This window comes from Ammospiza caudacuta, chromosome 13, assembly GCF_027887145.1.
Source record: "Ammospiza caudacuta isolate bAmmCau1 chromosome 13, bAmmCau1.pri, whole genome shotgun sequence".
Lineage (NCBI taxonomy): Eukaryota > Metazoa > Chordata > Aves > Passeriformes > Passerellidae > Ammospiza > Ammospiza caudacuta.
The window spans coordinates 17,498,046-17,522,469 of record NC_080605.1 but is presented as its reverse complement, the minus strand read 5'-3'; the positions used below and the strand labels follow the sequence as shown (position 1 = coordinate 17,522,469).

At 43.1% G+C, this 24,424-nt stretch overlaps 2 protein-coding genes across 2 annotated transcripts; both read right to left on the bottom strand.

The window, feature by feature from the left end:
• Nucleotides 1-1,126: 1,126 nt before the first annotated feature.
• Nucleotides 1,127-2,086, bottom strand: LOC131563662 (protein phosphatase 1 regulatory subunit 3E-like). Its single transcript, XM_058813776.1, has one exon. The coding sequence runs from the start codon at nucleotides 2,084-2,086 to the stop codon at nucleotides 1,127-1,129; it is 960 nt and encodes a 319-aa protein (XP_058669759.1).
• A 10,856-nt stretch (nucleotides 2,087-12,942) lies between these two features.
• On the bottom strand, nucleotides 12,943-24,424 carry ATMIN (ATM interactor). The gene is made up of 4 exons (XM_058813681.1): nucleotides 24,212-24,424; nucleotides 18,771-18,896; nucleotides 17,628-17,827; nucleotides 12,943-16,683 (listed from the first exon to the last, which is right to left on the bottom strand). The coding sequence occupies exons 1-4, from the start codon at nucleotides 24,422-24,424 to the stop codon at nucleotides 14,853-14,855; spliced, it is 2,370 nt and encodes a 789-aa protein (XP_058669664.1). The 3' UTR covers nucleotides 12,943-14,852.

The following is a 24,424-nucleotide window of genomic DNA, read 5'->3' as shown; positions in this document are numbered from 1 at the left end:
AAATGCTTTGTTTAGTGCTGATATAGTTTAAAATATACCTTTGAAGGCAGAAGTCAGTATGCTGTGTAAATTTGATTGATATACTTTTATATGCCAAGGTAGAACTTTCTTTGATTTCTCTGATTAAACCTCACCAGTTTTGTAAAATCCATCACTTACTGATGAAGAATTTGGAGCAGGAAATTCAGAAAGCAGGCTCTTGCACTGATACTGTTTAATTAAACTGTCAAAAGAAGAAAAATGAAGGTGTTGCTCATGATGCAGACTGGAATTACGGATTCAACTCTTGTCGTCTCTCGCTCTTTTGGTGCAATTCCACAACTCTCCTGCTGCCCTGAACACAAGCAGCTCTGTGGGACCAATCCTACTGAAACAAACACCAGATCCTGACCAACTTTCCATCAACCTACCACATGAATTCTAAACCAAAACCACTTTCTTTTAAAAACCTCTCAGTGAGTTGCGTTTCAAATAGGATGTGACGCTATTTTTTTGCTTTCTAAGTATGATTAAATACCTGAAAACAGGGTTCAAAAATTTAAAAAAAATTAAAATCTTTGCTTTAAATCGAATACTTTCACTGTTTAATGAAACAGAGCTACGCCTTGGGGCATCCATACTTTAGTGGTTTGGGGTTCAGACCTAATCTGCCCCTCAGCCTGCGCTGTCAGGCCCTTGACCCCGCGGGACAATTAACAGGCGCGGGTCAGCGAGGCGCTGAGGGCGGATCCGAGCTTTGCCTGAGCAGGATTAGGCAAACACGGAGGATGCCCTGTGGCAGCGCCTTCCGTGTAACCTGCCGAGGTGACAGCAGCTCAGCCTGGCCTCCGGGGGGCCGGGAGGATGTGCACTCACCTACGGATCCCGGTCCTGACCGGCGAATCCCGCACATTCCCGGCCCTGTCACCGGAGCCCGGCCGGCAGCGGCCGCTTTGGTGAAGCCACAGTGCTGGGGACGCTGAGGGGGAACCCGCGCCCGGCCTCCCTGCCCACAGCCCGTGAGCGCCAGGGAAGCGAGCCAGGGTTCCCCCCGGCCCCGCTAGAACGCAGCAAACACAAATTCCCCCTCTGTAAACACAACTCGGGTGGGCTCCCCCGGCCCTGCGCGGGCTCCGCGCTCCCCGTTTCAGATGAAGTGGATCCAGGCAGAGCTGTCGGGGTCCTGCGGGGGCCCTGGGGCGGGCGGGACGCGCTGCCGGCCCCGCAGCCGGTAGTTCTTGCCCTCGTTGTTGTCCCAGTACTCGGCGCCGGCGACGCGGTAGCGGACGGCGAACTCCAGCGTGGTCTCGGCGGCGGCGGTGGCGGCGCCCAGGGGCAGCAGGAAGGCGAAGCGGTCGCTGATGCCGTCGGTCGGCGCGGGCGGCTGGTACGTGGCGGCAGCCTCGGCGCAGCTGGCCCAGCCATTGAGCGTGTAGCGCACCGACACCACCTTCTCGTAAGCGAGGTTGAGGACGCGCACGGCCCCGCGCAGCCCCGCCGGCTCTGCCCGCACCCACTCCAGCCTCACCTTGTGCTGCCGCACCCGCTCCGCGAAGCCGGGGCTGGCGCCGGGCTGCGGCGGGAACAGCGGCTCCAGCAGCGGCGGCGGCGGCCCGAACAGCACCGGCTCCAGGTCGCCCAGCGCCGGCGGCTTCCTGGTCTTGAGGAGGTCGGCGGGGCGCGGCGTCGGCGGCGCGGGCAGCGGCACCCGCGGCAGGTCGGCCTCGCAGAAGAGGTGCACGGAGGTGAGCTCCAGCCCCAGCGAGTCGGCGAACCGCACGGTCTTGCGGCGCGACGGGCTCTGCTGCAGCGCGGGGCGCAGGCTGCGGTCGCCGGGCGTGGGCAGCGACTTGGCGCGGCGGCGCTGCGTGGGGCTGGGGGGCACGGCGGGTAGCGTGGGCTCCCGGCCGCGGGTCGGCGGCGGCTTCTCGCCCGCCGCTTCCCGCACCACGGGCGTGGGCGCGGCGTCGCCGTCGGGGCTGCAGCCCGCCCTGCACTGCTCGGCCAGGCTGCCATAGAGGCAGGCGCTGCAGCTGAAGTTGCGCGGCAGGTAGAGCCGGGGCGGCGGCCCGGGCACCGAGCTGTGCAGCGAGCCCGCCTTATCCATGGGGTGCCGGCGGGAGCGGCGGCGGTGCCGGCGGCTGGCGCGGCACTCGGGGCTCCTCCTCTCGGACCGCGGCGTGCGGATGGCGGGGCGGCTTTAGCGCCCGGTCCGCGGGCTCTGTCTGTCGCCCGGAACCAGCGGGATGCCCTCGGCGCTGTCCAGGTCACGGCCGGCCCCGGGGGATGCCGGCGGGAGCATGTGTGCGGGGGCGGCGGCGGGACCGCGGCGCTCCGGCCGCTGCCGCTGGTGACGTGCCGCGGTCAGGCAGCGCCACACGCCCCGAGCCATCCTTCCTTCCCCATGGCTCCCACCCGCCCCGGTGCCCGCCTCGCTGTCGCCGTGCCACGGTCCCCGAGTGCGCCCCGCGGCTCCCCCTTCCCGCTCTCCCCGGTACCGCGGCTACGCCGTCCCTCTCCTCCTCCTCCTCCTCCGCCTCCTCTCCTCGCTCTGTTCTGGGTCTTTCCTCGAGGATCTCATCCAAAAAGAGGAGGCGGCAGGGATTCCCCAGTGGAAGCATTAAAATTCATAGCGGTGCACTCGCTCGTCCGATCCCGTTACAGAAATAGCTGCGAGAGGAAGAGACAAAGCCGGGCTTGGGTGGATTACACGGGCCGATAAGAAACAGCTGGCTTGCGAGTTGGATCTCACAGTGTACATTTAAAGGAAGAAATCCAGCTGATCTGCTGTAATGCCTTTACAGTACATCTGCCGAATAAAATACACCTGCCGCAGTCCTGCCACGCGTGTCCATCGGGGTACAATGAGCTCCGGCCGAAACACGTGGGGTTGATTTTGTGAAACGCGAACCGCGCCGCCTCTCCTCAGAAGAGCGTCTGGAAACTGCTGAGCAATATTCAAATAAATTACATTTTAATGACAGACTCTGATGTAGCCGGTTCAAGAAGCTAAACCACCACTTTAGTAAGCCGCTTCATTCCAGACTTTCCGTAATCTGGGACTCATTTTTAATTAGTAAATGGCATTAAAAACAATGATCCTACCATCCTGCCAGAGCCTGAGCCTGAACTGTGTTGACATGTGATTCTGATTTAGCTTCTGAGCAGGAGCTTTTTACACCTCCAGCATTTTATCTTCAGCACTTGGTGTCCCTTTGACAGTCTAGGCAGTGGAAATGCGGCTGATAAGATTAAGAATAGGACAAGTAAACCTGATAAGGACTAAGAGTAGAAAAAAAGAAAAGCCACCAGAATACAGGGAGAAGTTACCCACTGCCTCATATTAGCACAATCAGCTTTAATTCCTTTACTAATAAGTATGAAAATAATTCCTAGATTATTGCTGCTGGCTTCCAAATCTTTTTAATGACAGATGATTCATAAATAGAGAAAATTATGCCCATCCGTATTAAATTTGACACTATTATGTTTCATTGTGCCACTGTTTCACATTTGCAGCCTGATTAGAGGTCTTGAAAAATCAAATAGTAACAACATAAATAAGTACATCTGAATTCGTTAGCCCAGAATCTTTAAATTGTCTCACTTGTCCTTTAATGCACACCATGGGAAAGATATTATTGGGTCTCTTTCCTGGGTGGTGTGGTTTTTGTCTACTCATGTTAATATGGGAACAAAACCAGACTCAAATAATTGTCAAACAGGTTTTAAGGCTACATCCTTTTGAATTAATTTTTCCGTAATTTCTCTCTGTCATAATAAACATTTTCTAATGAACTGACACTTGGTTTTGCTGATGTTCATTTCACTTAAAATCAAGTAGAGAACTTTATTTTTTACATCAATATGCAAAGTCTTTGCATTTTTAAACCACTGTGAAACTATCAGCTCAAACAAGCTAAATTGGTTTAAACCAAATTACACATTCAGTCAGGTCTGGATGTTTTTGTGGTATTCCTGGGAGCACAACTTCAGAGTAAATTAGCTTCTGCTGTACTTTACACAATTGGGGTACCTTTGAAAAATTTCACTTCCCCTCTTCTGGTAATGTAAGTTGCCCAACTTCTTCTTATCATAAACTTGTGTAATACTATTGCTTTTTGGGTTTCTCAGGTCTCCTCTTCCTTCCACAACCATGGTATTTCATGGAACCAAAAACCCCAACTCCCTCCCTTCTCCTCTGGTGATTGCAGGTCAGGTAGTTCATGTAACTGAGTTGAAAATAAAGATTCCTACAAAGTAGTAAGCAAAAAAAAAAAAATAGCAAAAACCCGAGAAATCACAGTGAAAAGGAAGGGGAAAAAAACCCAAACCAGCACAATAAGCTTTTTTGGTTTTTTGGCCAGGTCAAGGCAACATGAGATGCAGGGGCACCGCAGCCTTGTCTCAAGCACTGTCACTGTGTAAACACCACCAGAATTCTCACAATGGTATTTCTCACTGTCTTACCCCATTCCAAACCTTCCCAGCAAGTCTCACTGAATCTGAGGATGCTGCTGCTTTCTTTTCACTCTTGCTCACTTGCCAAGTGTGCTGTGGGGACTCTCACCCACGCCTTTCACTTCTGAGGGTGTCCTTAATTACCAGCCTGGTCTGCCCCCTCTGATGAATTTTAAGACAGATGCAGTAAATGAAAGTCTTGAGCACTGAAATTTAACAAACACACACGCAGACATTCCCTCAAATAGCCTGCAGCTTTGTGCATCCTTCTGTGATGTGGAAACTGTGGTTTGAGCTAGAGATGGGAAGCATCAGGCACCGTTTCTAAAAGGAAATTTAAAAAGAAATTTTGGGTTTGCCTACTATAAATATTTGTACACAGCAAATGCTGAAATCCTTAGAAGCAAGTAAGCAGTTCCACACACAGAAACTATGGTTTAATGTATGCAGTAGTAGGCAGCCACCCACCACCCCCTCAATCTTAATTTAGTTCACAACATTTTGAACACTGAATTTTCAAAGCCTTATCTGTCTCTGCTTTTACAGTGCTATGGTAAGGACATTTTTCAACTCTTTTCTAAATAATACTGTCAAAACCAAGCTGATACAGAAATAATTAGTACTGCCCTAGCTGCCCCCTTTAAAGAAATACCTATTATCTCTTTGCTGGAAAGTAGTATTTTTATGACAAGATAATTTTGAAGGTGCCAGCAGTAACTGAGACAGCATCCTGTAAATTCTAGAGCTATGCAGGTTTGCTCTGTTATAGGGCAGGAAGAACAGAAGGTCTTACATTGCAATTAGTGTTGACAGCCTTAGGAAATGGTGCTCAGACATGGTTTCCATTCCTCCAGATTCCTCTCCCTCTGCAGATTTAAATAGCACAGTCATAGGATAAAGGTTTGTCCTAATTAACATTGTCCTAATAACATTTTGTTGACCTCTCCCTGCATCTTCCAGATGATGTCAAAATTTTTAAAGACAGCCTTGTTTGCCTATGTGAGCTGAGTGCCCCTGACATTTCTGCCATGCCAAAGTGCATTTAAAATCCATCTGATGCTTGACAATTTCCAGCTAAATGAACAGAGAAGTTTGGTCCTGTTTTGTTAAAAGATTTGCAAAGAAAGAGACAGAACTGTAGCAGCAAGTGAACGGGGAGCTTTCTTCTGCTGCTTTTATTGATTGTGTGAGCCCAGGTAATCGAGGAGAAAGCAAACACCGGCGCTGGGAGCATTAGGCAGAACCAGGATGGAACCATTAATAGGGCAGAGTGTCTGAGTGCTGGGGCTTATCCAAAGTGGCCCCTGTCACATGTGCACTTTAACTTTCCAGAACAGGTTTATATTTAGCAGGCAGATAAAATGGATGTAAAGGCGAAGTGCATTACGGTTACAGCAGCTTTGGAGATGAAGTTGTGACTCAGTACATGAACTGTAAAGGTCAACTGCTACTCTCATTTGTGCAGCTCCTCTGAAGCTGATGAACTATGTAGGTGTTGCATGAGAATATCACCCCCAAATTTAATAATCTTATGTGACTACATGAATGTCACAATGGTATTTACACCGGCAGTCTGTAAGCCTTGTGTGATACAGTTGTTCTGCATGCTTCTACTTTAAAAATACCTTCCCACACTGATGATTAACTCAGACTTTATTTATTTCCCCAAGAAAATATCTTAGTCACATCTGAAGAAGTGCCAGATTAGAATTAGATAGTGTGCCTGAGGTATATAAAAGAACAATGGTATTGATTTCTGTGTCAAATACTATCTTTACCAATCAGGTTATGCAGTCTTTATCTATTAAGTGAAAATTCTTTGATTCAGAGTTGTATCAAGGATATTTGATGTCAAATCAGTGAGCTGATTCCAGCAGGCTGAAAGTTCTGCTAAACACTGTGACACTTGGAAAGGGTGCTTAGTGCTTGGGTATTGGTTTCTAGGGTATTGGTTTTGATTTTTGTTTTTTTTTTTTTTTTTTTTTTTTACATATTGGGATCCAAATGAAGACATGGCATTAACAAGAAAATAGAATTTTAACAGTTTACCTATGTTCATGACCTTGTGAATCTGCCTTATAGTGATGCTCACACAAAATTTTATTGATTAAGCATTAACTGTCTGTTGCCTCCGGAGTGACTTAAGAATTTTGAAGAGGGCAAAACAAAAAAGGCCAGTTACGACAGTGAAAAAGAAAAAATACCCTAACATATACATCACATTTCTGGAGAAAATGACAAAGAGCATTTATTTTTCTTATAGAAATAATTCTGCACTTTTTAGAAGGATTGAATTTTCTTAACAAGGATTAAGTAACAGCAAGCAGGTTTGGGACTCTTTTAGTCCTAGAATTTTTAACACAACTCTTCACACAAGTATCTGAAAAAATGCACTTAGGGATGTCCCCAAATCCCATCTCCTGGTAAGTCCTTGTGACTCAGTCTTCATGCCATGCTGTAAAATAACCATAGGGCTTTCTATCAACTGCAAATGGTCTCAGTGGCACTAGAGTTCATGACTTTATAGAACCAAAAATAACCTTGTTGCATACTTTTTTTCCCCACAGTTAGAAGAAAACAGACCATTTTCTTCCCTTCTTTGTACCTTTGCCCCATAGTAAAATATTTTCTAATCTGTTTTCCATATTTAGATACAAAATGCAACCTCTACAAAACAAGCATCCTTCACAAATAGCCCCAAGATAAAGAAATTCATATATACTTGTTTCAGTCGCATTTTCCACCAAATAGAAAATGCAAGATATCTATATATATATATAGCTGTGAAACTAGAAACTGTAATTTCTTCCATTCAGACAACTGAAAATAATGCTGCTTCAGTGAGAAAGCTGAAAAATTAATGTGTTACCAATTGAAAGTAAAGCCAAAGATGTTTGTTATACTAATTTTAAATTGCAGCCATTGCAGACAATCAGTTTTTTAGGACTACATAAAAAGAAAAAAAAAAAGTTGCAGGAAAAACTATAAACATTATTTCCATGTTTTGCAGTGTTTCATACCAGGTAAGAGTTTTGCTGTGTTTTTTGAAACTGTCAGATTAGACAGAGGTTTTACTACAACCTCATCCAAGAACACAGACTACACTCACAGATTATTCTACAAGACCCACGGCAGAAGGCCAGAAAAGCTGCTGATTAAGGACCTAGAACAAATAACAAAGAAACAAATACACAAAACTTCAGCCATCATAAACTTAATCAAGTTATGTGCCTTTGAACAGACTGGGTTCTTCCAGCAGAGGAAACAGCAGCTTCTTGTTTTTGTGTTAAATCTCTGAAGAACAACACCATTTCTGTTCAAGGAAAGGAAACAAAGTTACAGGCTGGATCAGCCAGAAGTGCTTCCTCCAGTCAAGGTGCCAGAACAAAACACGTGAATTGTTGACAACAATGTGGAAATGCAATGATGGAACACCTGAAAGTTAAATCAACATTTTTCTCCTATTGTTTTAGGTGCAAACATCCAAAGGACAGGTTCACTGTGAAATCCTGGAGCCAGAAAGAAAATCAGCCTCTGACTGCATTGTTCTGATGGAAAACAATCAGCTTGCCAGCATGAAATCTCTTCAAGTGAAAGAAATTCAGGAACTAAACCCAAACCAGTCAGGAACAATTTCACTGCCAGCAAAATTCTCAGCAACAGCAGGCAAGAAAGTAGTTTCAAAATACATGGGGCTTCCCTATCTCTGAACAGCCACTTTCTTCTCAATCTGTTCTCAATCAAAAGTTAGTTCTTCCTGACTTTTCGACTGTCTACCATTTGTGAAAGTTTCCAGAGGTGCAGTCTGTCAAAATAGCTGACTTCTGCCTGTAAGTCAAATCCATTCTAAATGATGAAAAGCCTAAAACAACAACCTAATCTAAAGCAGAACCATCCCTATGATGGAATAGGGCTGTTACTCCAGAAGGATCTTACATATCTGACTGTTCCATGATTTTAAATGCTCCAAACAGGAATTTAGTTTCTAGATATTTATGACATCTTCCCATTTAGAAATATCTCCCCTTCTCCTCTGGAAATACCTGAATGCTGCTGTTTGCAAATGCTTACCTCAAGCTGTGATGGGGCTGAACACAGCAGCCTCCTGCTGTCCATCAGGGAATGCTCCATCCATGACTACAGCTGAGGGAACAGCTGATTGAAGCTGCAGATGAACCTTCAGCCACGAGGCTTCTGCTCATTCACCTCCTCTGAATCACACAGGCAAGACTTACAGGTAACACCAAAAATCAGCATTTTATATCCTCCAACTAACAGAAAATGGTAGGATCATCACTAAGCATGGGAGCTGTGCAGGAAGAAACAGGATAGAGTATGAGACATGCTCAAATCAAGCCACTCTAGGGTTTGTTTTTTTTTTTTAATATTTACAGTGGCAAAAAATATTTTCTCAGTTAAATAAAATACATTGTAAAATAATAAAGAGTTAGAATAGAATACCTTGAACACCAACCAGCATACTGCAGGTGAATTTCTACTAGAGATCTTAAATCACCCCTACAGGAGGGGTGGATTGTAAGGTTGAGGAAGAAAGCAAAGGAGCCCTGTCCTGAGAGTCTGTTGTAGAGGTGAGGCATCTGCCACAGAGCTGAAACTGCAGAAGTTCCCATTCCACTGCAGGTAAAAGGCAAAGATTACATTTTGAGCTGATGAGGTGTGAGACAGAGAACCTTTCTGCATCTCCAGACATCAAGAACTGACACTGTAGGATATGTTTTGAAAGCTTTTCAGTTGGTAGAGATTTTGTAAACTAAACTAAGATGTTCAGGAGCAATGGGTGGTACTTACCAAGAGGCACTGGATCCCCCACCCAGGCCTGGGCAGGGAGAGGTCATGGCCATTAAAACAGAAGGCAAAAAATGATTGAAGTTAACTTTATTCCAAAATATGTATAATTTACAGAACTGAATAAGTGCTTCATTTGTGAACAAAACATTTCAATACTTGTGAATAACTTACTAGTAGCTTTGTGTAACACTTCAGTTTCCAACAGAGGGAAATATGAAACAGTATTTTGGCACAAGGTTTTCTCTGCATGCAATAATGTAATTACAAGTTTCACAGTTACTAGGACAACATTCCTTCTTTGGGATTGTCACTTGTAAAATAGGTCTAAGAAATGAATGCTTGATTTTGTCTGGTCACTGCAAGTTTACTGGCTTAAATAGCAAGAATTAAACATGAACATACTTTGAAAACTAGATTTGTCTATTAAATAAAAAAAAAAAATCCCACCAGTAATGAAAAGAAAAGTATTTTAAGGGCATTTCTCAGCCTTGCTGAGATTAACTCACACACACTTTGGGAAAGACTCACCCACATGAGATTTATTACTCATTCATTGCAAATAATTACAAACTTAAATGAGATTGTAATCAGGTGTTGAAGTCTTTAAGCTGTAGAGATATGGCCATATTTCATACCTAGCTTTATCAGAGATGCACTTGCAAATGTCTGTAGATAGAGGTACTGTCAATCTAGCTCTGCATGCAGGTGCTTGAAGCATGTAAAGCACTGGATGTTGTGAAATGTAGAGCTGGCATCACCACAAGCCATCTATTATATTCCACAGCTAGTTGTTGCAGGTGCTGTAAAGCCAGCATATGAAAAATGGTCACAGGTAAAGGGACTTCTGTTATTTAACCCAGCAGATCCTTGAGGCGTTTCCACCACTTCAGGCTGTCTGGTGACATTTCCAGTGCAGTCACACACACAAACACAAACACTCCTCACCCTGACTGCGGGGCTGAGCACTGAGTTCTGTTCATTGCATAGCAATGGCACTTGAAACAAGAGAATTCAGTCCTGTTCTAAGCAGCAAGTCCTTCTTGCACATGTTTAAATTCACATCAACTCTTAAAAAACAACAACAAAAGAAACAGAAGATGCATGATTGCACCATACACTGGTTTGCTACCATTAAACAGCCAAATCCTCACAGTGTTCCTGTTCTCAATGGCAGCCTGGTTACTGGAGGCCCATCCTACCAGGACACAAGCATAGCAGCACCTTAAACCAAACAGGAATGAGAAAGCTTGCAAGGCCCAGAATGTTACCAACAGTTTGGTGTGAATGTATTTGGAACAGTAAATGGTACATTAAGATCATGTTTAAAAAATCAGCACATGTCAGAAACATATTAAAGCAAAGGAAGCTGTACAACCCTCATGATAAAGGCAAGCACATTTGGTTCACTCAAAGTTGCCATTTCAGGAACATGTTCTTTTGCAAGTTCAGCACCCTATGTTGACTCAGTATCAGTTCTACTAAATTTCCCTACATTTAAAAGGCTATTAAACTCCCTCTAGCCCCCTGAGCCCCCAGTCCTGTCAACTCTTACATTTCTACCCAGGTACACAAAAAATCAATTCACATCTTAGCAGCATAAGGATTTAGAACAGTGGAAGGCAGCCATCATTCTTTGTTCTCTTGCTCCTACGTAACTGGGGTCCATATGACTAACAGGGAAATTCAGCCTCTTGTTTCCAACAGAAAAAAACCTGTGTATTGTGCCATGAAATAAAAATCTCTAAGGAGTTAATTACATACATTAAGTTACAGACACTGATCAAGTTGTTCAAAACAAAACGAGGTTTCACAAGGTTTCTTTTACAGCTGTTTAATTCACAGCTGCAAGTATTTACACATTTTTTAATGCATTCATATCCTTTGGAAATGAGAATTTTCTAAACTCAAGCAGCTTTACATAACTAAGAATACGTAGCATTAGCAGACTCTGACTTAAAACTACAATTTTTCTAGACCAACACAAAGTTTTGGGGAGGACTCCCTCCCTACCCACAACAAAAAGTATTTACAGGTGTATTAGCAGAAATAGACACAAATAAAGCTGTAAGAAGAGGAAACATCTACTGTCAGACAAACTTTTAGCATTCTGACAAACAAATATGGAAGGCAACAAGACAGACCTTTCATTTTTCAGCTTATTTGTGCTTATGTTCTCACAGAGTGCAAGTTCCAAATCTGCTGTTTCTTTTGTTTGACTCTTTATATATTAAAGAAAAGCACAAATGAAACTACAGAAGTACAAATTCAATTTTATAATAGTGTTACACAGGCATCCAGATCAAGATCCAGCAATCACAGCTTAAAAGAATTAAGCAGGAAACAAAAAGGGTAAGTACACATAACATTAGTATCACTTCCAGATAAAAACCTGTGCTAAGAGGCTACAGAGAATCTGATGTTACTTTCTGTATAGCAGCTCTAATGGCAATAGAGGATACAAAAAAGAGTGAGACAGTAAGTCACTGCTGACCAATACTTACAGTGCCTTGAAAATCAAATCAAACTGCAGAAAAAGGGAGATAAGTATCATTTTAGTTCTACCCAGAAATAGTTGTGTCTGAAGTTTATTTTATAACAAAGGCAAAAATAGAAAATCAGCCTTTTTCAAAATTTGTTTAAATGTGAAGAATTCGTAATATTCAGCTATAGTGTTTCAGATAAGGTTTCATGAAGTTTTCTGTGGGATTCACCAAACTATGAAGTCTGGCTGCAGTCCTCACATTTTCACAAAAGTACTTAATAAATCCAAACTGAGTGACATATGCCAGACATACATGATCCAAACCTGTTTTTGAATGAATAATTTTATTATGACTTTAATGAATAATTTATGGAGAACCAAATTAGTGAAGAAAGAAGTTAATTTTGGTCAGAAGTTAATTTCATCTTTCCTAAGACAGTGCAGACATTTAATAATTTCTTAATACTGCACTTTCAATAAATGACTTCATGTTGTAGTACTGTGTTCACCTAATCACATGCAAATTGTTTTAAACATATAGAATGAGTGAAAGGATTGTGATTTGAATGTTCTAATAAAATACACAAAGCTCAAAAAGACTTCTAATTAAAAACTACAATAACTGGGTAATGATTACATTATAAGATTTTGTCCACACAAACTTTTGGGTCTTTTCCTGACAGTCCCTGATGCTAAGGGCTTTGTCTTACACAGTAACATGGCAATTATGACTCTAATTTGTAAATTAGTTTCCAAGTACTTTAAACCTCGCTGTTCTCTCAGATGGCTACAATTCAAACCCTTCAGTAATTCTCCTCAGCACCCAAGATTCCTTCTCCTGCAGAGTAAAGGCTGACTTTCTAAATTCAGAGGTAATGAACAGCTTCTACAGCTGCGGAAAATACCCTTTTCCCAAACCAGGTTTATAGTGACTGCCTCACTTTCACGTGTCAGTACAGACAACTTGCACATGGGAAACACAGAAATCAGGGTATGAAGAAGCATTCTCTGGTATTCCAGCCAGGGAAAGGAAGGAGAAGGAAAAACACTTCAAAATCTGAAGTTGCAACATTACCAGAAAGATATTGCAATAGAGTAAATTAACCTAATTTTCTTCTTTATCTTACATCTCAGTTTCAAAGTAGGCAAGTAAATATGAGTCAGTCATCTTCACAAGAAACAAAATTACAAGTGAGGCCTTCCTTTTTAAAATATATCCCACCCTTGAGATGAGAACTCTACAGACATTGTGAAACCTGGGGGCATTCCCCACAGCAGAGTAACTTTCTCCTGAGGAACTGCAAGATTCCCATCTGCAGTTTCTTCAGCCAGACTGGAAGTGTCTGAAATCATACCTAGAAATGTTGAAAAATCAAACAGGCAACACAGATGGGGTTTCAGGAGGAAAATATGAGTTTCAGGATTAATCTGAAGAGATTATTTCAGTAAAGACACTGACCACAGCAATATTAAGAGTATTAAGACAAAGGAAAAAAAAAGGAAAAAAGAAAGGTATTGCTCATCTGCAACAAAAACAAGCTGGCTGCAATGGATGAGTAACTCAACTCCCACATTCTTGAACTGAGAATATGCACACAAAGCACAGGGAGTCCTCAAACCTAAGGCTTGGACATACATTTGCTGCTGGGCTGCACAGTAAATATGCAGCCAATACCTCTCCTCTAACAATGGAGGAGTAAAGTCTGTTACAGGCTCAGGAATTTGACACAAAGAGTTTTCCTTTAAGGTTACAGTAAAACTAAAACCTGTCCAGTACAAAACCAGAGGCCTACATTTCACAGATACAGTAAGAGAGAAAAATTACTTAAGGCCAAATTCCAACATACATTCACAACTGGCTTAATGTAAATGAAAATACTGCAAACAGGGGCATGAGAGGGGTAACCAAAACATTAAAAAAAAGGTGCCAAGAGGTCATATGCTTCTCTGAAAAATCAGTTTGAGTTTGACTATACTGTGGGAAATTGTGAAAGCTGCAGGAATTGAGGGCTGTAGATCAAAGTGCAAAAGCAAGATAGAGCTGTTCTGGAAGGGCTTCTGTGAGCTGATCTCCCAGCTCTGCTGTATGGATTCCAACTCTTTTTGGAAGTAGGAAGTCCAAAACCAGAAGTCAAGGTGAGTGTTTTAAGGAATTTAATTGTCCATTTTTAAGATTTCTCTTAAGGTAGTAAACCACTGTAACATTTCTGAACTCGTATCTCAATAAAGCTAGGAGAATGTCAGCAAAAACAAATGATTCCAGTCTCTGAGGCACACATATTGTAACATTTGCATCTTCAAGACAGACATAATTTAAGCAAATCCCTTCTGAAGACTCTAAAAATGTCAGTCCCATGTATTACACTAGCTAAAAGGACAACATACTAATTTTCCCTACAATTACGAATTCCAAGTTCTTTTCCTACCCTTCAAAGAGCATCAGTGCCACTCAGGGAAAAAAAAAATACCGCTTGCTACACACTTGTTTAATAATAAATATTTTCAACAATTCAAGAATCTCTATGTGTCTAGTGTGTTGGACAGGTATTTGGAAAATGTCAGCTTGTGCAGGAGAAAGAGCTGTGAAGGCATAAAGTAAAAGAAGACAATAGGGCTGATTATGTTCATGCCGGATTTAAAGTACAAGCTACTAAAAAAAGTAAACAGAAGTAGCTTACACTAATAGAATCCTCCCCCGCAAGTTCAGGGAAGCATCTCAACTGAACAGCTCAGGGTTTTGGTCCAGCACATTGGAACCCTGCATGGAAGCCAGGAATAGAGAGAGAGAGAGATAGAGAACAACTTTAAAAGTTCTTCCACTTAGATGAAAGCAGTAACAGGTTCGTAACGAAGTTTGAGGAAAAAACATAGGCACCACATAATTTTTTAAGGTTCAAATGTACATTAACAAGTTACAGCCCCCCCCTTTCCCCTCTATTTATACACACATAGTTATGTAAAGTTACATATTCAATAGAGTACCTTCAGCATGAAAAGTCTCTTAGGTCAACTGCTCGTGACAAGTACATTCAATAATGAAAGTGGATCACTTGGTAAAGCCATCTCTCCCACCCCAATAAGTTAAATTCAAACCACAAGAAACAGTTCTATTATGTAGCACTCAGTGGCTGGGCTTGTCAGAGCTCTGGAACAAGGAGCACAGCTCTTCACAGGTCTGTGTTTCTACTGAACTGAACTGGGACTCCATTGTATTCCAGGCTAAGTCAGCCAGAAGGAAGTCATCCATTGCTGTCTGTGTTTCATTGCTGGTAAGGAATAAACTCCCCAGATTCTCAAAGCAGCTATCCATAGTCTGGGTCTCAGCACTGCTGAGCTGGACTTTGCTTTCAATATTCTGAGCAGGTGTGTTTTTAGTAGCCATATACACTTCTGTCTGGGTTTCTGTATCAGATGAGTCAGTGCTCATTGAGAAACTGGACTGTTTCAGAATACTTCCTAAAGGCAGATGGGTAGTACTGTCCAAAAAGAAATTCAAGTCTGTCTGTGTCTGTGTATCAAACATCTCCAAACCTAAGAAGTTAGAATTGCCTCGGCAGTTATAGGATTGAGTGGCACTATCTGAAAATAAGAAATCAGTCTGAGTTTCAATGTCCAGTGACTCCAAAACTGGCTCAGAGTTCAGGGTACCAAGCTCACTCTCTTCAGTCTGAGTTTGGATGTTGGATGCTGAAAAGAACTCTTCAATGTCGAAGTCTATCCCTGTGCTCTGTGATGGAGCAGATGGAAGATGTGTGTCAGCATTAGAACTCGTCTCAGACAAAAGGCCACGATTATCCAGGGTCTGGCCAGACATGTTTCCTGAAAAAATGTTTTCCAGATCACTTAGCAGGTCCATTGTCTGGGTTTGATTATCTGTTGTATTTTGAGATGGAAGTATATTAGTCTGTGTATTGAAGCTGATAAGGGATTCAGACTTAACCGTATCCTGATTCAGGGTCTTGCAACTACTTCTTTGCAGCAAGGTTTGATCTATATTTGCAGGCATTAAATTGTTTTCTGGAAGTTCAATGTGAGTAGAAACATTGTATGATGAAGGAACATTGTCAAAAATGTCACTGCACATTACAGCCTGGTCCATCTGTACCCTTCCATCAATACAGTCCTGTGTCCTGCTGGTTTGAGTCTCTCTGGAAATGCCACATGTTGGAAAACAGCCCTGGCTGAAAGCATCAGTCTGAGCAGCTATGGATGAAGTCAGCTTGGAAGCAGGCAGCAGTGTCTGTGTCTGCACACTGATGGGCAATGAGACCTGGGAACTGAATGACAGATCTGTCTGAGAACAAGAGGACACAGAAGAATTGGGAGTCCAGGCTGCAGCTGGTACAAAGCTCTGGGAGATGTAAGATAAGTCAGTCTGTATATTTATTGAAGAAATTTTGTTCTTGTGACAAACATTCCCCAGTTCTTGTCCTGGGTTATTTGATGTCACCTTGTCCAATTCAACTTGTACACCAGTACTTACTGGTTCCCGATCACCAGAAGCTGTCACCTTTGAAACAGGCATAGTGTCTTTAAATACAAGTGTTTCTGCCTCCAGGGCTGGAATCAGGATTCCTATAGACTGAGGCAATAAATGAACAGTACTTACAACAGAACCTTGATTATCAACAGCCACTACAGCAGGTTTGACAGAAGAGTCTGTTGCAGATACATACACAGGCAAGTGAGCAACCTGCATCACTGGAAGTTTAACCAAAGCCACCTTGGGCTTGGGTAAAAGCATCTTTGGTGCACATTTTGGCTGCATTTGGTTTGTGAAGTTAGAACTGCAGGAGCCTTCAAGAGAGGCTGCTACTTTCACTTCAGAGGACTCCAATTCCTGAGTGCCAGGAGCAGTACTGTGGGTATTGCTGAATGCTTCGTTTGCCTTCTCTGCCAACTGCTGATTATGAACTGAGGACTCCATTTTCCTTTTCTTACTAGGAGGATCCCTGTGAACATGAGATCAATAATTTATACTTCTTTCCAACACAGAACATCTGCCTTCCATTCTTTTGAGTCACTGCATTGAAAATACCAACTGAAGTCACAGATGAGGTTGGACATGAGAAGACAATTAATCCAGATTAAAACATAAAAAGACTCCATGAAGTTCAATTTTGCTAAATGTCATTCCTCACTCTCTCATTTTAAATAAGAATAAATACTACCCCTTATAGAGACCTATTTCCAAATGGATGTGCAAGTTTAGATGGTGTCTTCCCCTCTCACATTAAGCACACTGATTTGAAGACTTTTAATGTGTTATTGTGACACTGACTCAGACTGAGGCTTGAAGGGACAGAGCTCTTACAATATGTGTACAGGTAATGGTCTCTCATGGAAATGGAAGATAAAAAATAGCAATTCTTCACACAAAACTTAAATTTTGAAGCAGCTGAACCTCAAAGACAGGCTAGGCTTCAAAAAGTAGATTGCCCTTTATGAAATAGATTTATAGTTTCAGTATGTCCATATAAGCATAGGTGGTAAAAAATACATCCACCAACAATTGCAACAATGACTAGACTGTACAAGAAAGTAACCTGAACTGCATTCCACACCTCAGTTACCAGCTATAAATATCTCCAAATCATGTCTACTCTCACAGAACTGGAAAAGCAGATGCAACAAGAACCACCACCATTTATGCCAAGCGCTGCAGTGTCATCAGTACTTTTTGTTTTCTCTGTAGGGAAACCAGATCTTACTGATTAGATGACCACCACTGCTTTCCACAAAACAGAAATTCCTAAAAGCAACAAAGAAACTGCAAACTGCTAAAACAACATGTCCTAATTTCCTATTTAATCAACAGAAAGGAGACAAAAAGGCAGCACATGAGACACACAGGACTTGGTGATGAATTATCATTTTTTCACTGCTTCACTTTTACCTGTGTTCTGCAGGGATTTCATGGCCAGTTCTGTAAATGTGAGACAGTAATGCTGTTCTGCTGGCATAAGGGCACCCACAAGTACACTGGAAAGTCTTGCCACAGACCTCTATGTGCCGTTTCAAGTACCATTCTGTGCCATAGGAGTTACTACATTTATCACATTTGTGCTTCTTTTCAGCATGCATTTTCATAAAGTGCTAGAATACACAAGGGAAAGTAAACATTAGCATTCAGTGAAGATTAAAAGAAGAAAATCACGGTTAGGGAAGAAAATATCGGCAATTTTTTAGTTGCTAAGTAGCACTGAAGTGTAGTATTAATTATTTTTTTAAAGTGTTACTACAAATAAATTTAAAGAAGTCAATAGAGAGAATGTGAAGTTTGCAAATCTGCTGATGCTACATGCATCTTAAAAACACAGATTATCCTCTACCCATTCTAATGCCATTGAAGGATTCCTGTGGACATCAATAAATCTACAGATCAACTTTGCCCAAAGAGCACAGTAAGTCTGTGCTACATCCTACTCCTGAGGATGCACAAGTGAGCAAATAATCTCAAGTCATACAGGTCAACACCAGAGCAAATACCAGAATTCTTTCTTTTCATCTATGGCACCAAGTGCCAGCCACTCAGCTCCTCCAGGTAACCCCAGCTCAGCACAGGTAACCCAGAGCAGCACAGGGCTCTTTTTGCTCACCAATGCAGAAACAAGTCTTAGATGTTTTCTTAAACAGGTTAACTAGTAAACAAATGCATTTTGGTATTAAAGCAGAGAAAAGCTCTTAATCCTTGACCACTTGAAAAAAGCAGTTAAAAGCATCAGCCACAGTTAAAACCTTCATCAGTTGCTACTGAGATTTTTCCCCCCTCTTCTTAAATCTGTCTCCATCTATTTCATTTGTTGAGAGGGGCTCTGATCTAGTTTAGAAGAACATACTGGGATCTGTCTGATCAAAAGGTTCAAGTCCTCAAATATAAACATACAAACATGCAAACTCATGAATCACATGTGCACTTGTTCTCTAACTTCTGCTATGTGCTGAGAGGTTATGCTCGTATCTGTAGGCAAAAGTGCACATTCTTTGGAGTAGAGACAGGACTAAATCAGTGTGAAAATACTTCAGGAAACAGGAATACCTGTTTTACAAGAGAAAATTGGGAAAATGGTCTGTTTGGTCCTCTAGGGCAGCCTTCAATAGGACAGCAGTAGAATTTCTGTGAAGTTTTCAAACCCTTCCTTACTGGTGCATTAAGTTTTCCATCCTGAAAAAGAACCAGTTGAGAGGTTGACAATTCTGCAGGTTTGCATATTCAAGACAATATTCAGAATACCCACCAACTACGGCTCATTGAGTTTACACATCTCAGTGAGTTGGAGGCACTTCCCTATGCGATTTGAAAGTTTAAATGGAATTTTTGCCCTGTGTGAATGCCACTTTGCAAATATCCCATCAAAATTACCAGGTGCAATTACAACAAGCTCAATGGAGCAGTGGTACTGTACTATTTACTTTTACCAAGACACTCCCTGTCCCATGTTTCCTGTTATTTCAGCAAAAAAAAATTTTGGCCATACAGATACTACCCTAGACTGCTGATTCAATGTGGTTTTACTTGTTAGCAGCACAGAATGTGAAGCTCCATTAAGATCAGTCACTGAAACACAACTTCCTTGATGCTGGAATTCTGTTTGCACTTTTTAGAGTTTACTTGTAAAAAAAAAAGAAAAATGCCAAGTATGCTCTGCCACTTAATTTATATAATGAACCAAATCTCATTAAAGTCTATGCAACAACTGGTATGATAATTCTGACCCTCCAAACACTGAGTGACCAATCTATCCAGGCATCCATGTGAGCTGTCTCACTGACCCTCACTTGTACATAGAAGAAAACAACACAACTTGCTCAAAGAGGACCACAAAAGTACATATGAGAAGGACATCCTAGTGGAATTGTCCAGATTGTTCAACCACATAGAATCCCTTCCTGCTGAGGACACTGGCATGGAAACCAGACAAGTCATATACCTCAAGACACACCCTAGCTGAAATGGTCTCAGTGGAAGCATCAGGCATCTGATTAAAAATTAAAAAGTGAACTATTTAAAATCTGATGCTCAGAGTAGCTATGAGTGTCCTTCCATGCTGAGGCTGAACTGGGGCCAAACACAGCCCCCAGAGGCAGTTAGTGCAGTCCATGATGGCATCCCCAAGATGATTTTTCAGGGAAGAAATGGGACCATGCCCTGCTTGGACTCTGCACCTGATTTTCCTTAGCAGGAGGACAGTGAGCACAGTCAGTAATGGAAGGTTGATTTCACACCAGGCACTCCCTAACCACCTCTGTGGGCAGATCTCCAGCTGGTGCTGTGGACACAATTACACCAAACACAGAGAATGCACAAAGCACAACAGCCCTCCCAGCGTGAGGCAAACCAAGAGTGCACCTCAGTGCCAGGGCCCAAAGGGCTTCACTGCCCACACCCCCACCTTACCCAGCTGCAGTTACTCACAACCCAACAGTGCTGTCCTCAGCCACCCGTGCCTTGTTTTTGAAGTCCATTTACACCTCAGGAAGCTGGGGATATTACAATGATTTTGTATTCCCTCAAATTGCCTCTTAAGATAAAATAATCTGTAAAATGTAATCCCTTCAAGCAACATTTCAGTTGTATTTCCACACGACACTGCTACTTGCTGCCATTGTCACAAGTTCATTTTTATCAATGACATATCAGACTCAAACAAGCAATGTTTAAAGCCTCTTGATCAAAATGATCACCTGCCATATCAAGAAAACCCGGAATAAGTCTCTAAAAAGGGAGTTTTCATGTAACATTTTTACCTTCTAAGCACCTTGTACAGCAGTTTTCCCTGTGGACAGCCCATTCACAAACAGGCCTGTTCTATCTCTGCTGAATCATCACTGTGACTATTGTTGTACCTCCTAGAGCCACTGCCCTAAACAGGAACATGACACAAAGAAATCTAGCTGCTCCAGCCCTAATTCCACTTTTTAACCCTGACTTTACACAGAACACTTTCATCACATGTCAAAGTCCTCAGGAAAAAAGATCTGCCTTTAAGTCAAAGCTATGCTTGGCCTCTCCCACTGCAGATGATACCAACATGCTGAGTAACTGGCAATTGGAGTTACTTATTCCTAAATAAAGTTATTAAATGTGTTATATTTAACATCACAACCCAACAACTGACAGGGCAATATGGGAAACATGTTCAGCCACTTCACAGGTAAACCTCAGTCAGGTTATTTCAAATGACTGAAACACTAAGGTATAGAATAACACCAAGTGTTTAAAAGCTTTATAGACACCAGTAAAATGCCTTTTTACAGCTGGAACACAGCCTTTGGTGGCAGAGACCACAACACTTTAGTTGTGACAAGCTGAGACATACTCTACACATGTTAGATATTGTTTATGGTCAGTAATCCTGCTTTGACCTTTCCCAAGTCCTTGTGGCTGTAAATGGTTAATTCTGCATCTTCTCAAAGCTCATCTGGCCAGTCCTGTTTCAGACATTCTCACAGCTTCCTTCCTTACCCATCTGATTTTATGTCCCATGTTTCTACAACATCCACCCACCAGAATTATTGGTAGATATTGGTGCAATGAACTTCTCCCAGTGCAGACACTCGCAGGGTAAGGAACACTGCCATGGCTTGTGACACCAGCTGGGAAGGCAGCAATTAACAGTCCCTGCTGCAGACTGAGTCAAGGTGAACTTAGTGACGTCTCACTCTCCTGCCCCAGAAAGGCTTACTCCAAAGGATTAATCTGAAATGATGCTGCAGTAGACTGTAGTCAACTATTTAAAACATGGGGGTTTTGCAGCAGAAGTTCAGTCATTTCTTTACTAAATAGGACAGGGAGAGAAGTGCATTTATTCTTATGATAACAACCACTGTGGCAGTGCAGTACCTGAGTAACTCACCCCAAGGGTGTGCTCCCCTTCCAGCTCACACTGACTACAGCTCCCAGCTATCACAGGAATCCACAGAATCTCCTCCTTTACATGAACTCTTCTAGCTTCGTTTTAAACTACATACATGTAGTTTCCCTTCTTCCCATAAAATAATATAGCCAAAAGACCAAAGAATTAAAATTAAAAAATTCAAGTTTATATCCACTGCTCTCATTTTTTTAATTAGCTTATCCTCTGTCAAAGAGCCAAAAAAATTATGTATCAACACTTCATATCTTCTTTGCTAGGCAAAACAAGCCAATTTTTTCTAATTTCCCTTTGTCAGAAACACTTGCCATTAATCACCCTTAGCAGTTATTTTCTACACATCTCCCGGTTCATTTAAACTTACTTGAATCAGATTCTTACCCTACAGTGCTGACACAGAATATCCCTCTGCCATATTTTAGGATTGCCCTTTTCACAGCAGCTTTACCCTAAATGCTCATTCGTGTATGACCAAATTATTTTGCAAGTGTTTCCCACCTCAGGTTATTTCTGTTACAAACCAGAGCTGATCAAACTGTTTGTTATCACTTCACAAGACTAACACCTGGTACTGCTGCACTTGACTCTGCTTTTACAGGGCAGTCTCTTTGTAAATGTCCTTCCTTTGCCACTGCAATCCCTCTTGGGTTTTGGTATAAAAACATCCTACTGGTGCTACTTTTATTAATGAAAATTGATCAAGTCATCCTCCCTTTTCCTCAGGAGTGTTCTCTCCTTCCTCAATAGCACCATACCATCTCATTTGCCAAGTTGCCTCTTCATTATTTTAATATTTCACTAATAAATGCAATCTACTAAATATTTTTCATCTGGGAAATCAGCTACCTCTTAATAGGGAATACCAATATTAAAATATTTTGTCTCCCTTAAACCTCAACAACATTTTAGTCTCAATTACAATACCCTTGAAACAAGTCAAGAAGTTTCTGAAAGTCTGCATTCATCCACATTTCAGTATTTACTCCAAGCTATCCCCAGCTTCAGTAATTAGGTGTATGGAGTTGCTCTAATTCTACAAGCATTGGTGGCTAACAGCAAGCTGGGTGAGAAAGCAGCATTTGCTCACCCACCATAGCCTGAGTTATGTAACCCACCAGCTGCACTGCACGCTCAGAGCATCAGCTCACAACCAAAATTACTCTGCTGACCTTAAAGAACACTTGGAACTTCTGCTGTACCTCCCCACACACAGACATGGGAGATCTAACACATAACACACAGTGAAGCTGTTGGTTGGCATAGGAAATGAAATGAAAACATCCCATAGAGACACAAGACAGCAGGTACACTTGACACTATTTCCTTTTGTCCCTCGCCAAAGGGGCACGTGTGACTCACGCTTGACTCTGCAGCCATTTCACAGAACAGGGATGTTCATTGTTCCCCCACTGAGGCTGCACTTTCAGAATGCAGCACTCAAAGTTTTCCAGGAATACAATTTGTCCTTGCACACTTGGCATTACAATTTTGGGAAAAGCAAGGATATCTTTCCAAAAGGCCCACTCTCAATGTGTGCCTGCTGAACTGTGCTTCTCCTCCCCCCCAGCACATGCTTAGCTCAGGAGTATTATGGAAATGAGGGCTTGTTTCCAAAATGGCATCCATCTGTTTTGCTGGGGTTTTTTTAGCTCAGACATTTAAAAAAAAAACAAACAAAACCCCAGCATAACAGCCCTCGGCGTTGGGATGGAGATGGTTTGCCAGCTGATAAGGTTAGGAAATGCTGCATGTTTGCACAGCACCTCACAAGCGGGGCTTTAAAGTCTTACTGCAGAAAGATTGGTGATAAGCAAGTAAAACAACAGAAGCTGTGTCCCAAAGAACTCCTAACTGCCTGTGGTATGTTTACAAAAATGTGCAAAATTGGTTATTTTCTGTAAGTAATTTTAGAGGAATCCTCAACACAACTGGCCAGCCCATTCACATACACACTTTTGTATTTATACAGGGACCTGCAAGGGCCTTTCACGAGGGGAAATTTAAACAAAAGACAACGAGAAACATTTCATTATTCCCACCTGGAATCACAGAATAGTTTGGGCTGCAAGGGGACCTTGAACATCATCTTGCTCCATGGGCAGGGAAACCTTCCACAATGCCAGGTTGCTCCAAGCCCCGTCCAACCTGGCCTTGGACACTTCCAGGGATGGGGCAACCTGTGCCAGGGCCTTCCCATCGTCACAGTGAAGAACTTCCCCCTAATATCTGACCTAAACCCACTCTTGCATTTGAACCCGTCCCCTTGTCCTGCCACTCCAGGCTCCTGTCCCCATCCTTCCTGGGAGTTCCCTTCAGGTACCAGAAGGCCTCAGTGAGGTCACCCCACACACCCTCCATTCCAGGCTGAACAACCCCAACTGTCTCAGAACCTCCGGGAAGAATCCCGGTCCTTCTCGGGGTGGGCAATCACACCGCCCCTGACCCTCGCTACCAACCAAACCCAGCACAGCCAACACCGCAGCCGCCCCCCGGCCCCGGTCCCGAGCCGGCCGCAGGCCCCGGGGCGGAACACGGCGCTGCGCCAGCCAGAGCCACGGCGCACGGTGAGGGGCCGAGCGGCGCCGGCCCGGCCTCACGGCGGTACCTGCAGCGGGTGCGCCTTGCTGAGGTGCATGTTGAGGGCCGGGCTGTTGGGCAGCACCTTCCCGCAGCCGGGCACGGTGCACAGGATGTTGGTCCGCACTTGGGACAGCTCTGTCACCGAGGGCCGCACCAGCTCCCCGGCGGGCGGCACGTCCCTCACGGGCGCGGGGGGCCGCCCCAAACCCCCGCCACGCCGCCCGGCCGCCGCCGCCAT

Coding starts and splice junctions, on each gene's coding strand:
- LOC131563662 (XM_058813776.1), bottom strand. CDS start 2,086: ATGGATAAGGCGGGCTCGCTGCACAGCTCGGTGCCCGGGCCGCCGCCC.
- ATMIN (XM_058813681.1), bottom strand. CDS start 24,424: ATGGCGGCGGCGGCCGGGCGGCGTGGCGGGGGTTTGGGGCGGCCCCCC. Junction 18,897..24,211: donor GCAAGGCGCACCCGCTGCAG/GTACCGCCGTGA, acceptor GTTCTTTTTCAG/GATGGAAAACTTAATGCACC. Junction 16,684..17,627: donor GAAATCCCTGCAGAACACAG/GTAAAAGTGAAG, acceptor TCATGTTCACAG/GGATCCTCCTAGTAAGAAAA.